General features: G+C 40.0%; 1 protein-coding gene across 1 annotated transcript; it reads right to left on the bottom strand.

Annotated features, from left to right (window-relative positions):
• Positions 1-596: 596 nt before the first annotated feature.
• si:dkey-172o19.2 (nuclear factor interleukin-3-regulated protein) lies at positions 597-2986 on the bottom strand. The gene is made up of 2 exons (XM_066648402.1): positions 2942-2986; positions 597-1881 (listed from the first exon to the last, which is right to left on the bottom strand). The coding sequence occupies exon 2, from the start codon at positions 1876-1878 to the stop codon at positions 835-837; it is 1044 nt and encodes a 347-aa protein (XP_066504499.1). The 5' UTR covers positions 1879-1881; positions 2942-2986; the 3' UTR covers positions 597-834.
• Positions 2987-15670: the final 12684 nt, after the last annotated feature.

Below are 15670 nucleotides of genomic sequence, written 5' to 3' on the forward strand. Positions count from 1 at the left end.
AGCATCAACCTAAATAAGTCTAGTTTACAGCTTTGCAAGCACTTCATTACTGCCGTTCAGCCTAAAGAAATTTTATTAATAAAACCGTTGATGTTGTTTAAGAAATTCCTTGATCATTTTTTTATTATTATTCTAATGATTTTAAAAACTGTTCTGCAAGAAATATGTTTATACCATGTGTGAATCAGTGTAGCAGTTCACCAGTCTGTTCAGTGGATCAGGATAAAAGAATACAGAACCTTTTTCACGGTATGCTAATACGAATTCAATGCTAATTCTATGTTTCATGCTACTGTGGAAATGATGTGCATAATGTGTTAAAACCACAGTCTGCGTGTTTAAGAACTATGCAGAACATATTAACTGCTTATTAAAATATACATTATTTGGTGTTTTCTTGTTTTTCTCCACTCTCCACTAATCATCACACTAGAAAAAATAGTCAAATTAATTTTTTTGTAGCAAAAATAAAACTTTTTTGCAATACATATATATATAATGTATTTATGTTTTATATATATGATAATAATAATAATAATAGTAATAAACTGTCCAGTTTAAATTAAGGTTTTAATTATGGTTTTGGCTTTTAAATACATTTTCTAATCCTTTTATTTATCTATCCCTTTCTGACCCTTAAGAGCCTCAGTCATGAAATAAACAGGATCTGTGATATTTTAATGCAGGGTTCCTGCCATTACTAATGTATAAAACATTACCAATTAACTGATGGATGTTACAATGGTGTAAAAAATTAAAAATACGCCCTGTGGTTCAGTGTGTTTAACTTGTAGTCACATACATCAAACACACATAGCACCAAAGTGATCAAAGCTAGTCCATCACGGTATATTCAGAGTTCTCTGGCCGTAAGTACCTTCTTAGCTGTGAGATTTCAGCAGATAGCATGCTGAACTTGCCATTCATGTTCCACAAGTTAGAGATCCCATCAGACTCCCTAAGAGACAGAGGCAAGGGCTGAGGCCAGCGAGCATGAAGAGGGGATGGGCGGAGGTATGGCGATCCCCAGTGCAGGAGCAGGTTGTTGGTCTGGTTGCTAGGGTGGTTTATGCCGGTCAGAAGCCAGTTTTGGGTAGGATGAGTGGTGTGAGATGACGAAGATGAAGGTGATGTCGTTTGGGATGGAGATGACTCTTGCTCATTTGGATCATTAGTGGATGACACTTGCTGGTGACTTGCTGCTTCTGTCTCCGATGAGCTTCTCTCAGCGGGCTGCTCATCTTGCTGGAACAAGCTCAGGGGATGTGGAGGTACGGTGCCATTTCTTTGGGGATTCTTCTGTGAGAGGACTTGGGAGGAGCTGGTGGAGGGACTTCCAGAACTGGAACTGTATTGGGGCCAAGACTGGTACAGATCTGGGGATGGTATCCCAGCACTTAACCCCCAAAGAGAAGTCTGAAGCTGGGACTGCACGGGAGGGTGAAAAGGCACATTGGAGTGAAACGGATGGGTAATATCACTTCTTCCGAGCCCCATGCGATACTGCAAGTTCAAGAGTTCGGCCCTTAGCTGTGCGTTCTCCTCATTCAGAGCCAGGAGGTGGCCCTCCAACATGAGGTCACTCAGACGCCGCTTCTCCCTGGATCTTTTGGCTGCCTCGTTGTTCTTGCGCCGCTTGTCCCAGTACACTGTGTCTTTCTTTTCAGCCGGGGTCATCTCCCTCTTTCGGCGCCTGTTCGGAATGAGAGAGCCTCGATAGGAGTGGAAATGGAACAGTCTTCTGGCCAGCAGGGAATTGCCTGGCAGTGGCAACTGCATATTCGCACTCACTGGGTCATCCTCTTCTCCTATCATGTCAGCCGACGAGGAAGGCAAGCATATGTCTCCTGGATGTCCAGGGTCTCTGTCAGTGGACATGCTCTGGAAAGAGAGGTCGGACAGTCACCAGGCTTTCAGAGTTAAAAGCAAGCTGCTATTGCTTGAGTGAGGGGCCCTACAGGTGTAAGCTGCGAGATTTGGAACCACAGTGGTTTCAGGTAAGATGGTGCCTGACTGTGGTGAGTGTGATATAAGGTAACGCAAGACGTCGCCCAGATTTGGATAGTGTGTTTTAGAAAGTTCCTCAACAAAGGACTCAAGGTTTAGTTTCTTCCAGTACTATTTTGAACAGGATAGAAAGCATAGTTATGGAAAATGTTGCATGGTAGCATCCAAAATAGATCATAGACTTTGTAAAAGTCTGGTAAAATTCAAGATTACGTGTTTGGCAGCTTATCATTTACGTTGAGTCATGTGTAGCAGGACATGTTTTGTTTAATTAAAGTACGTTGACACATACTTTACAGAAAGCACACACAAATGTGACTTTTCTGTCATTTCAGTGCACAGTTTCTATTCATTTAAATAAAGAAATGTTGACAATGAGTGGGACACTGCTAATGACACTTCAGCTGACCTATGGGCACTGGTAGAGATGCAAAGAGCAATACGTAGTTAACACATAAACACCTACATGTATAATCATTATTTGCAGTGTGTAACAATGAAAATATTACATTAAACAATATATAAAACCATCAGTTTTTATGACATCTACTTTTATTGCTCTCCCAATGAGTTACATTGAGCAAATCGACATCACTCTTGAAATTTAAATGTGCAAAAGTGTGTTCTCTGCGGAGGATGTGTACAACAAGCTGACAACTTCATTTGACCAGTGGTGCCCAAACCTTTGCACACCACTATAAACCGCCCACAAAGCCAGCACACTGTAATCAGTGTGGGACCCTCTGTAGTGCAGATGGCATTGGGTTCGCTGTGTTGTTGTTAATGCAGAAAGTTTTGGAAGAATGTTCAGGAAAATGGCTGAACAGCTGAAGCTTTTCTTGTCGTTTGTCCTGGACGTGTGGAGGAACGCGCGTTGAAATGGGCCTACGTCTTATCTCTGTGTGAAATGTAGATGATGAGTGTCGGGCTTTACCTGCAGCTGCTCTGTCCGCCGTCCGCGCTCGTAACTTTTGAAGAGCCCGGCGCGCGCTGCTGGAGATTAAATATGTTGCAGAGTCCCGCGAGCTCCACGCTCCACAGCCAATGAAAACTAAGAGTGGTGCGCGCTCCCGTGCGCTGGGCGCACAGACGGGGAAATAAGAGTCTGAAAGGCTTTGATAGAGGGGCACACAGTGTGGTCTGTATAAAGCCCCCCCCCCCCCCGAACAAATGACATGTAGATTTTCTAAGCGGAAATATGTGAACGCACTTGACTTGAACACATCTATATTTGTCACATATATTTGTGTAAGGTGGTGACGTTACTATGTTGTATTTGTTTCTAATACGTCGGAAATGTCATTTTCAATGACAAAGTACCGAAAGAAATGCGACTACTGAAGCTGTAAAAGCTTTGATATTATTTACTAGATGTATTTTTTGCTGGTCGTGTGAATTACAAGCAGAATCAGCTAATTTTGCTAATTGCTAATTTTAGTAAACAGTTAAAGAACCCCCGCCATCAATTTGGACCCTGAAATCTCATTCTGCTCATCAAAATGACCAATATTGAACTTATAAAACATAAATAAATAAAATAAGTAAATCTGTTTCGATGCAACTCTACACCTTCTCCTTCATTCATGAATATGCAGTAAGACCAAAGCCGGTTTCTCCACTTACCCCACTGCTGTCTGTCTGCTGCTCAAAATCCCTGCTCTGCAAGCTGACAAGATTGTTGCTTAGGTTTGTGATGTAAGAAACACTGGTTGTCTAAATCCGCCTGTTTGAAACAGCGGAAATGGGACAAGCGGAAATGCTCGGCTGTGGTGTTGACTGCTTATTTCACACATAAGTCATCTGGCGTATGAACAACACCAAGGTTTAAAAAAATAAATAAAAAATTCTGGAAGGGGTCTTTAAATAAATTTTCTCATACAAAACTCTGATGCACATAGAGTCAGAGATGGACAGCGAAGTAGAAAGAGGCACTGAGAAAGAAGGTAAAAGATTGTGTTTGTGTGTGTGGGTGTGTGGGTGTGTGACTCTGTGTGTGTGAGAAAGAGAGAGAGAGAGAGAGAGAGAGAGAGAGAGAGAGAAAGAGAGAGATTCAGTGGCTAGTAAGTAACTATGCCAGGGTTTCTCTGCGCCACCGTGCACCAGCCAATCTGTATATAACAGTGGTAAACCATGTGAGCTGACACCTGTGGGGGTACATTTGACTCCCCAGTGGCTTATGGAGGTGGAAAGTTTATGTTAACCATTTTTTTTAATGCGTTATGACTCACTGAAGTGTCAGCCTACTTAAAAGAAATGCTTTCTGACTGGAAGCTGTGGTTAAATCACCTTCACTAAGTTATATACGAGTAAACCTTATTTCTCAGAGTATTTTGATTCCTCTTAAAATTTTGCACTGTTTAACCCACCGTTACATTTCAGTCAGAATTATTTCAGGGCTCTTAAAGTTTGAGTGCGAGACCTCAAACACCAAAGGTGCTGCTGTGTAGAAACGCAAAGTATATTTGAGTTCTGTGCAGATGATAGAAAACTCAATAAATCCATGTTCAATTCATGTAGTTTTTGTGATAAATATGGATTAATTAACAGTCAAATATTCACGTACCGGTGAAATGTGTGTCATTAGAAATTTCAAAGTAACAAATGGTCTTGAAGCTGTGAAATGTAAAATGTAATAAAAGCATGGTCCATAAAGACATGGATGAGTGAAATTGGTTTGGAAGAACTTGATTGGCCTACACAGAGTCCTGACCTCCACCCTGATAGAACCTAGAGCGAAGACTGTGAGCCAGGCCTTCTTTCCCAACACCAGTGTCTGACCTCACAAATGCGCTGCTGGAAGAATGGTAAAAAATTCCCATGAACATTGTCTTAAACCTTGTGGAAAGCCTTCCCAGGAGTTGAAGCTGTTATAGCTGCAAAGGGTGGGCTGACATCATATTAAATCTTATAGAGTAAGAATGGGATATCACTGAAGTTCATATGCATGCAGAGGCAGAAAAGCAAGGGCGTGCTCAGATTGAGAGGAGAAGAAGAAGAAATGTTGCTCTATGAAATTTTTACCGAATGTTCATAAGCTCAAACCAGCAAGAACTCAGCCCTTACTGTGAGGGGCTTTGATTCAGTAGTAAAATCCTACTGTAGAAATTAATAAGTTGGTTGCTAGGGCTCTGCCATATCATATCGTTCGAAATAATATTGTCATATATTTAAAACGATAAAAAATATCAATATTGTGATATTAGTGATATTTTTAATTAATAGAAGTATTTTCCTGTGTGGCTGCAAGTGAAGCTAGAAATCAGTAGTGGAAACAGTCCTCCATTTTGATTCAGCAATTTCACATGCCAGCTATCTAACCCACTATTAAAACCACAGAAGAAAAGATAATTATCACCTAAACCCACCTCCCGACTGACTGTGTACCAAACCACCACTCGCTTTTGTTGTATTGAGTAATCCACACAAAAAGAGCTGAATAATATCTTCTGTCTTGAAACCGCAACAATGGTGCTTCCTCCATGTTGGCTCAAAGACATCAGAGCAGATAGAGTGGGTTGTAGCTCGCACACAGCCAGAGAATTGACCCGGGGCTAATGAAAAAATACCTGGGCCTATAGCCACGTAGCCAGGGCCAAGGCACACCCCTGCATACGAGTGAATAATTTTGCCAATATAGTGTGTATATACATAATTTATATTTTTATATATATATATATATATATATATATATATTGCTTGTGCAGCTTTTCAAAGGGTGGTAAAACACTCTCCATCTCCTGAAAGACTCAGGCTCTCTGAGAAGCTCTTAGTAAACACAATCATGTCTCTGATCTCTTGCCAATTAACGTTACTGCTGTAATTTATTTTTAAATTTTTGTATTCCACAAATTTGCACAACTTTTTTGTATAGACACTTATATTTAAATAATAATAATTTTAAAAATGTTTATTTATATATTAACATATTTATTAAGATTATTTATTATGTTTAAAATCTAAGTTCGTATAAAAAAAAAAAACGCTGAGTAAATTAGTGTTGTTGTTTTTTTTGCCGGACCCTGGGCAGCACAGCAGACTCACAGGGGAGCTCCCAGCATGCACTGTGGGCTCTCCCTTTCATTGTTTTGGGCCGTTTAGGGGTTTTATACTGTTATTGTTTGTTGTATAGGTGTGTGTGTGTGGTGGGGGTGGGGGGGGGGTGGTGTTGTATTTTTGTGTTAACGAGTTTGTATAAGTGTGTTTTTGCTTGGTGAGCAGCGATGTGTTATTGCTGGGGATTCACCATCTGGTAAAAGGGTGTCAGCACAGTTCACTTGCTTCATTTTCTCCTGTCGAGCAAATGAAGGTTGGTTATTTGGCTGTATGGTTGTGTCTCCATGCCCATCAACGTGCATGCCACAATACTATTGTTCAGCCGTTAAAAGCGTTCTACTTAATGTTACAGATTAGTAAAAAGTGAAGAATCAAAATCATGCAGCCATTTCCAGGAAAACCACTGTCTCGCAACTCAGCAAGGCGCCCTACAACGCCCTAAATTACATTGTTTACTACAGACACTGATACTGGAATGGACCAAAAATGTTACCTTAAAAATACAGCTTCAAAATCATGGTGATGCTTTACTGACTTGTACACAGTCAGAAAAACGGTCACTTTAGTGGAACCCTCCATGGTACATATTCTGTACTTTAATTTAGAGAACATAATTGTACCATATCATATAATAATTGTAGATCTTTAAGTTTAGCTGAGTTCATACACCTCATTTTATGTCCAGGACTTCATTCATTGTCTGTAATTGCTTGCTTATCCAGTTCATAGTCACAGTGGGTCCGGAACCGACCTGGAATCACTGCACAAGGTGGGAACACACCCTGGAGGGGGCGCTAATCCTTCAGAGGGTGACACACACTCACCCAGTCACTCACATATATGGACACTTTTGAGTAGCCAATTCAACTCCTCACAGACTAATCTGGGCACTGCAGAAACTGCACTATAAACATTTTGGAGGAGGGTAGGAACTGTGTACACCAGAATCTTTTTTTTCAGCTGGTCCCATCCGGGGTCACCACAGTGGATTGGATCCACCGCGATCCGCACCATTGACCGGCATAGCCCTTCCTGACGCAACCCTCTCTATTTATCCAGGGTTGTGGACCGGCACTACAATGCGATACATTCCAGTGGCTAGGTACACACACTCACACCAGCACAGCAAATTCTCCAGTGTTAAATCAAAACTATTGGTGTTAATTTAACACTAATAGTGCTGATTTAACACTGGTGAATTTGCTGTGTATGGACAATCTTCAGAGTCACCAATCCACCTACCAATGTGTGTTTTTGGACCGCTGGAGGAAACCGGAGCATCCGGAAGAAACCCAAGCGGACATGGGGGAGAACACACCAAACTCCTCACGGACAGTCACCCAGAGTGGGACTTGAATCCACAGCTTCAGGTCCCTGCAGCTGTGTGACAGCGACACTACCTGCTGCACCACTGTGGTGCCCTACTGTGTACACCAGCATCTCACAAAACAAAAAATTAACGAACAAAGTCAGAGTGAAAACCGCAGAAATCAAGCACATAAATCAGGGTATAGAGCATGCTCATTTTTTAACTATTTCAAAGCTACTTGATTCTACCTAAAGGACATCCGTCACCCTCAGCATGTTGTGCTTATATTAACTTTAACAGATGTCAGTGTCAGACTAATTTATGACATTCTATTAAATTGTTGGTGAACCAAGATCAACACTACAGCTTTTACCCCCACTATGCGTCAATTTAGCAAGTGTTACAAAAATCAAAAATCATGGTGATATTTTACCTTGAGTATGTATTTTAACTTCAATCACTGACAAATACTACACTGTGAAATCTCCTACATTCATTCATTCATTCATTATCTGTAAGCGCTTATCCAGTTCAGGGTTCGCGGTGGGTCCAGAGCCTACCTGGATTTATTGGGCACAAGGCGGGAATACACCCTGGAGGGGGCGCCAGTCCTTCACAGGGCAACACAGAGACACACACACACACCTACAGACACTTTTGAGTCGCCAATCCACCTACCAACGTGTGTTTTTGGACTGTGGGAGGAAACCGGAGCACCCGGAGGAAACCCACACAGACACAGGGAGAACACGCCAACTCCTCACAGACAGTCACCCGGCGCGAGAATCGAACCCACAACCTTCAGGCCCCTGGAGCTGTGTGACTGCGACACTACCTGCTGTACCACCGTGCTGCCCGAAATCTCCTACATGTATCTTCCAAAATACAAACTTTACAAGAGAAAGAAAAACTTATCTTTCAATGGACGTCAGTGTAAATAGAATTTATTCTGAGTGATTTGGAGAATTTCTATTTTCACACAATGTGAAGGATAACTGCTGTGTTTAAATGATGTAGTAAACTAAATATCCACAAAATTGGAGATATGTGTTTTTAATTGGACAGTGAGGATATGTTCATATGTGCTATCTATCTCAGCTATAATCTAGAGCATTTAAAGTTTGCTGAGACCTGCTGGAGCTGCAGTAACAACTTACTAAACTTAACTTTCAACAACTTACTAAACAACATATGTATTATTTCTTAAAGTCATTTTCATGACTTAAATAAATTGTTTCCGCATTAACTAAGCCATGGCCATGCATTATGATGATACTCCCATGCCTTAGTAGTCTATGTTGTTGACGTACATTCTTTTAATTGAGAAGGGATTTGACCAACGGGGCCTTGTAGAGGTTAAAAAATTCTGCAATTAAACTACAGCAATACACAATATTGCTGCAGTGATTAACACCAAGTGTGTACAGTTCTACTTCCTACCGGGGCTACCAGTGGTCTAAGATCCTTTTCTTATGATAAACTGTGGTCAACAGTGAAGTGTTATCTGATTTTGAAATTTCATCGTGCAACATTTTACAGCATTTCTGTACACAGTTTTGTTTCACAGGTGAAGAAAATGGACTGTAGGATGAAAGCACAGAATGCTCTTGTGGTGATTATGGGGGTGTCCAGACACTCCTGATGGTGGGGGGGTGATGCATCTTGACAGTAGGGGAGATGAGCTGTGGTTTTTATGAGAGTGTGTGCAGAGGGGGTAACACTTGGTGTTTGCCAGTGACTCATCAAATAGCCCAGTATTTTTTCTTTTCTCTCTTCTGCCAATGACTCATAATTTCACCACAAATCTACCTCGAATTGAATGTTTTTACCTTGGAGCTCAACCTGATTTTTCTTGTAGAGTTATACTCACCACAAACACCCTCCCACCCACACCCCCGCCCCACACATACCCAGACAACTTTGCACATAGTTCACACATTGATCAAGTTTTGTCAATAAAAAAAAATTGACAAAAACTGCACGTGACATTTTCACAAGGAACCCTTCCTAGACCCGTGCAAATGTGTGTAGGTGAGCAACAGTGTGAGAGAGTGACTGCAGGCCACAGGACTGTCTTTCAAATACTTTTGACCTCTGTGTACACTTATGCACATCATGATATACAGTAAAACCTATTGCACTTTGCTTCATTCTCAAGTAAATGGAAACCACTTCCTGTCTCTCACAACTCCCCTTTCTTGTTGACCTAATTTGTTCTTGCCCATATCCAGTTCTTGCAGTTTACAACGGAAAGCATAACAGTCTATAATATTGTTCCATAAAACCCGTACTTTCCAGAAGCTGTTCTTTAGAAAAAAAAATAAAAACCAGAAACTGCCAGGGTTTCACGCTGTAAATCTTGACTGCATCAGGGAGTCATTGGTTGCTAGAGGAAACCTCCAGACTACATTTTGTACATTTCGAAATATATAACTTAGTTCCAAAAATTGTGTTGTTTGTTTAATGCAGTTATTAGTAAATTGCTTGACTTATTTGTAAATGAGAATGGTACACATACATAATTAGTTGTGTTTTCATTCTGATTTTCTTTTTCTTTTTTTTTTTAATAAATATATGCACATTCAAAATGTATTTCTTGCCACAAAACAATTGGCAGAGGAGCATGCTAATTGCATTGCTCCACTTTTAAATAAGCTGCAACAAATGAAGTTTACTATTAATGCCTTTGGTGACACCATGATGGGACAGGGTCCTGGGATTGAGGGTTCGAGCCCTGCTTTGGGTCACTGTCTGGAAAGAGTTTGGTGTGTTCTTCCTGTGTCCATTTGGGTTTATTATGAGTGCTCCAGTTTCCTCCCAAAGTCCAAAAACACACGTTGGTAGGTGGATTGGCTGTGCAAAATGGTCCATAGGTGTGGGTGTGTGTGATGTGATGTGGGTGTGTTCCAGACTTGCACCAGTGATTCCGAGTAGGCTTCAGACCATAAGCTGGGTAAGTGGTTACAGAAGAATGAATGAATCATAAGGTTTTTACAAATTATTCCTTAGCTCATGTGGTGATATGCTTAGTGAAGCAAGATAATATTCTACTATAGTCTAATCTGATTTGATTATGAGGAAACACAGTTCTCTCTGGTTGTTTACATTCAGAATCTCCACGTATTTTAATGTGAAATGGTGTGTTTGAGGGGAAAAATAGTAGTTGGCTGTACGTGGCTGAAGTTTAACTTGTTTGTTTTTACTCATTTGTAACTTGAGTTTTTTTCGCTTTGTAGCAATTTCTGTAATGCAGTTAGCTTTCTCCTATGGAGCAATATCCTCATCTTGATTTGTGCTTTGTTTGGAGTTCTTTCATTATCTTAAAAGACTGAAACACTACAGATGCCTCTGCCAGGAAAAGAGGGAGAGAGAGAGTCTGGCATACTGGACAGAGACCGTCTGTTTTTTTTACTCATTTACAAACACTGGGGCTTCGTAAACACAGACTGGAGTGGTGAAATGGTGAAATGGAAACATCATATGAATTTTATAAAATGTATTGTATTTGATTCCAATTGTGAATGTCACTTTAAGTCCTAATAGACTCTGTCCCAACTCTTTTGGAATGTTTCAGAATGAGTGTATATTTACCAAAATCTAATGCTGACAATGTAAAACTTAAAATATGCCTTTTATTGAATCAATATTTAAAACAAACCTTAGAAAGAAGTCTTGAATACATGCACTTATGGGGTACATTGAAAGTATACATTTCTCATGTAACCAAAACAAGCTGAATTTACAAACTCCTGGATGGTGCTGAAAATAAAACAGCAGGATTATAAAGCACTCTTGTTATTTACATCTTTACATAATCAATGCATTTGGAATATCTAGAGTTTTACATCATTGGTGCATTGCTCTCAAGTTGTTATTGAGTTGTTATCAACATGGTGCAGTTAAGTGATATCTGTAATTAACCTATAAATGATTTGGGCAATGGGCATTTATTTGTCAAAACAACGCAAACAAACAAAGACAGTGCTTAACCATTTCCTGCTGTCCTTTTGGATTAAATTTAACTAGGGCTGCAACAACTAATCGATTAAATTGATTAAAATCGATTGTTAAAATAGATTGCAACTAATTTAATAATCCATTAATTGGGTCTAAGTTATTATACACATAGGTACAGTTGCTACACGTTATGAACTCTGGAAGAAGGGTTTGAAAAATGGCGGAGGTGGTCACAGCAGAGGATGATGTTAGCACAAGCAGAGAGAAAAATGTAGCAGACAGGAAACCAAATTTGGCTTGTCTTCCTTTTTATCCGATTAATAATCGATTAATCGAAAACATAATTGACAGATTAATCAATTATCAAAATAATTATTAGTTGCAGCCCTAAATTTAACCAGTATGCCTGTAATGTTGTAGTAAACTGTGGGGTGTTTTGATTCTCAGTTCTAAATGTTCCCTGATTTCCCTTGAATTTACAAAGAGCCAGTGCCTCTCTTGTTCGGTTTGCTACTTACTCATAACAAAACACTTGAAAGCCAGTGATTATAAAACACACCAGCACATTCAGTGTAAGTTACAGCATCAGTACGGCAGAAAGACTCTCTGTCCTGAGGCCTTTAAACCATACTTTTTTTTGGCTCTGTAATTAACTTGAATGGCATTAACTTGAATAAACTCATGGCTTATACTATACATCCAATATTTGGGGAAAGATCTAATTCAACTCTGATAAACACCCCAAGAGCTGCTTAGTTTCAGAAACAGTGCTCAGGCAATGACTGGGAAATGCAAGGCTCTTGAGCTGTAGGCTGTTGAAATTTAACTGAACCTTATATGGCTAAATTATATTAATTTATATATATAATTACTAGGAAACTCCAAAGGACTAATTTTTCCTTGATCATGTAGACCAACTTTAGATCCCAAATAGCTTCCCATTCAGATCTATTTAGGATATCCTTTGTGGCGCCAACACTAGTGAAATATCGATTTGCCAGTTTTAGAGTCAATCGAGGTGTATACAAATTGCCAAACACTGCCCATATTGGAGGCATTTGTTTTTGCAGGCCATTTTAATTTTAACCAAGCTTTTTAAATATATTATAGGAGTTAGGTTTGAACGATGAGTCGTATTATAATCAAAATCAGAATTTAAACAGGTGCCTTTTTCAAATCACAAATTGGCTGTAGATGACTAAACAGAAACTATTACACAAATGCTGTGTCTGACATCAAAGTACAACTTACTGGATGATAGCAAAGGGCTGACTTCACCTGAGCATGCAAACAAGAGCAAATAATCCAAACAAGGACCCAAAGAAGCTGGTACACAAATGTAAGAGCATCTCTGCTGTGTGAGAGTATTTTGGTTTCAGAAAAACTGGAACTGATATTCATCAAAAAAGTATAAAAGTAATCATATTATATATTGCTTTAGATGCTATTTACACTTGTATAGCACATTTCTAGACACTCGATTCACTTTATATTCTTTGAAAATCACCAATGAAATATGCAGCATCTATCTTTTTATATGTTTATGTATTACTAATTAAATTTTGATCATGTAATTTGTGATGTATACATTTCATATATTAATACATTTTAATTAGTTAGTTAGTCTACCAGTTGGAAAACTCATGGACTACAATCATTCATTCACTTAATGTCTGTAACCACTTGTCACGATGGGTCCGGAGCTGACTTGGGATCACTGGCCGCAAGGCGGGAACACACCCTGGAGGGGTCCTTTGCAGGGCAACACACACTCACACATTCACTCACACACTCACACATATGGACACTTTTGAGTCGCCAGTCCACTTACCGGTGTGTGTTTTTGGACCGTGGAGCACCCAGAGGAAACCCACGTGAACACAGAGAGAACACACCGAATTCCTCACAGAGAGTAAGTCACCACCGTGCCGCCCAGAGATACTTTAGTTTTCTAGAGCATTCACTATTAACAGAATGTCTTACAAAGGGGGGAACCAAACAGAAAATGACTGATCAATTCAAAGTAAGGCCTTGTTTCGCATGCTGTCTGCTCACAGGAAAACACGCCACAAGACTCAGAACTGTTAGTCAATTCACAAAGCATGGCATCCTTCTCAGCACTGTCAGAAAAATTGTCACTGTGGTGGTACCCTCAAGGGTACATTCCTGTACCTTTAGTTAGTGAACATAATTGTACAATATTCTATAATACTTTAGATTTTAAAAGTTGTGTTGATTTACATCTGCAAGACTTTTTACTGCCTTTTTATTTTAGACAATTATTTATTTAAAGTTTACAAATATTCACCCCTCCTCCTTTAGAAGGTAATGTAATATTTATTGATTATAAAGGATTTATTTATTTGTTCTCTGGAGAAGAATGTCAGCATTTCATGTCTCAAACAAATGTTCCATGTTTTAAAGTCACTTGCAGAAGATGCTGATGACACAGATCTCACTATGTCCATCAAGCCCCAGGTCACTGGCTCCCTCTTCCTGAGACCTACTTGACCCACAGTTCAAGACTAATTTTCCTGGAACAAGACAACATCCCTGCCATTAAAACAAGCATGGAAAGATGGACAGAGATGGAAAAAAGTAGATTTCTAAAATCTTGACAAATTCCACATGCATACCGTTACAACTGTGATGACAAAATATGCATTTCCTCTGAATCCAGTTTAAAAATCCTTACCACTGAATGTTGCAGGAGAAGACATCACATGCACCACAGCCAAAGGGTTAAGCAGTTTCAACTGAAAAGCTGAAGAGCTCACTTCTACTCACCAGTTACTTCAAAGGTACTTCTATACCTCCAGACCTGTCTGTTCATTTATGATGCCATGGAAATGGATTTAACAACTACCAAATAACACCCACCAATGATGAAGAAGATCATTCCACATTTTGGTGGGAAATTTAAGCAACTTTTCCATGGTTGAACATGTAAGCCTACAAACATGTTTGTGTACCTACCACAAGGTCAGGAAATATGTTAAAGTGATGTAGCACAGGAGGCAATGTTGTTAGTTACCAGCACTCATGCTTACTCTGACCACACATATTTGGAAGCAGGTGATAATCCTAAATGGTTAAAGTTATTATTTGTAATGTTTAATTTAATGGTTAAAGATGGTCTGTAACCACTTATGAAATTCAAGGTTGCAATGGGTCCAGAGTCTACACGGAAACACTGGGCACAAGGCAGGAACACACACTCACACTTATGGGCACTTCTGAGTAGCCAATCCACCTCCCAAAGTGTGGGAGGAAACAGAAGCACCTTGAGGAAACCCACGCGGACACAGGGAGAACACACCAAACTCCTCACAGACAGTCACTCGGTGCTGGGGTCGAACCCAGAGCCTCCAGGTCCTTGGAACTGTGTGACAGTGACACTACCTGCTGTGCCACTGTTTTATTTATTACAGCCTTTTAATATTTTTCAAATAAAAATGCAATGCTGCATTTCATTTGCATGGGATTGCATTTATTACAATTGTTGTATTTTAATCAAAACCCCAATATTCAACTTAAAATAACTCACAACAATATATTTTGAAACATTTAGCTGTAAAAGCAGTGGTAAAATATACGTTAATAGCTCTTCTGATACACAGTAAAATACATATTTTGGTGCTTTCTTTGTATATATTATTGCACCAGCTAAAGCATATGTTGGATAAAGGGCACATGTACTGTTTTATTGACCATTTGGCCTTTGACCTTCTGCAGGCTATATTACCTGTGTTATTTGCATTGCATATTTTAGTATCCCTCAGTTAATGGTCCATGTGCAGACAGCCTCAGCTGAAAACCTGTGGCCCACACCTGTGGGGCAGTTTGCAGGGACGGTTTGGATGCAGAGTGAGATAGGCTTGAGCTGCGGTTTAGCAGGCAGCGAAGAGCAGTTAAACTGTAGTGGAAACATGAGCGGAAGGCAGCCAGGCCGAATGGTCACATTGGCTCTGAAGGTCTGGGACTGTCTGCCACCACCTCTCCTTCTCATCTCACAAACCACTAAGCTGCTGAAAAGCCCACATTTAAAAATAGATGGGCCTGATAGGCCTCGAGATGCACTATTTATCTCCCTTTCTTTGTCACACGCAGACAAACCTACCCACACATTTTTGCCTGCGAAGGGGGATTGTGTGGGGGCCATTTGTGTGGGAAACTGTCAGAAACAAAAACAACACTGGTAAAAAAGCACTGACAAAGCTCGGAGAAACATGCCTGCTTTGTTTTTACATGGATTCATACAAAAAGCTCAATATTGGCTGTGATGCTTGTGATTGAGTTGCAGTGTGAGTGTATAACCACTAGATGGACTCAAAGCTAAGTGAG

This window comes from Hoplias malabaricus, chromosome 16 (assembly GCF_029633855.1).
Source record: "Hoplias malabaricus isolate fHopMal1 chromosome 16, fHopMal1.hap1, whole genome shotgun sequence".
Lineage (NCBI taxonomy): Eukaryota > Metazoa > Chordata > Actinopteri > Characiformes > Erythrinidae > Hoplias > Hoplias malabaricus.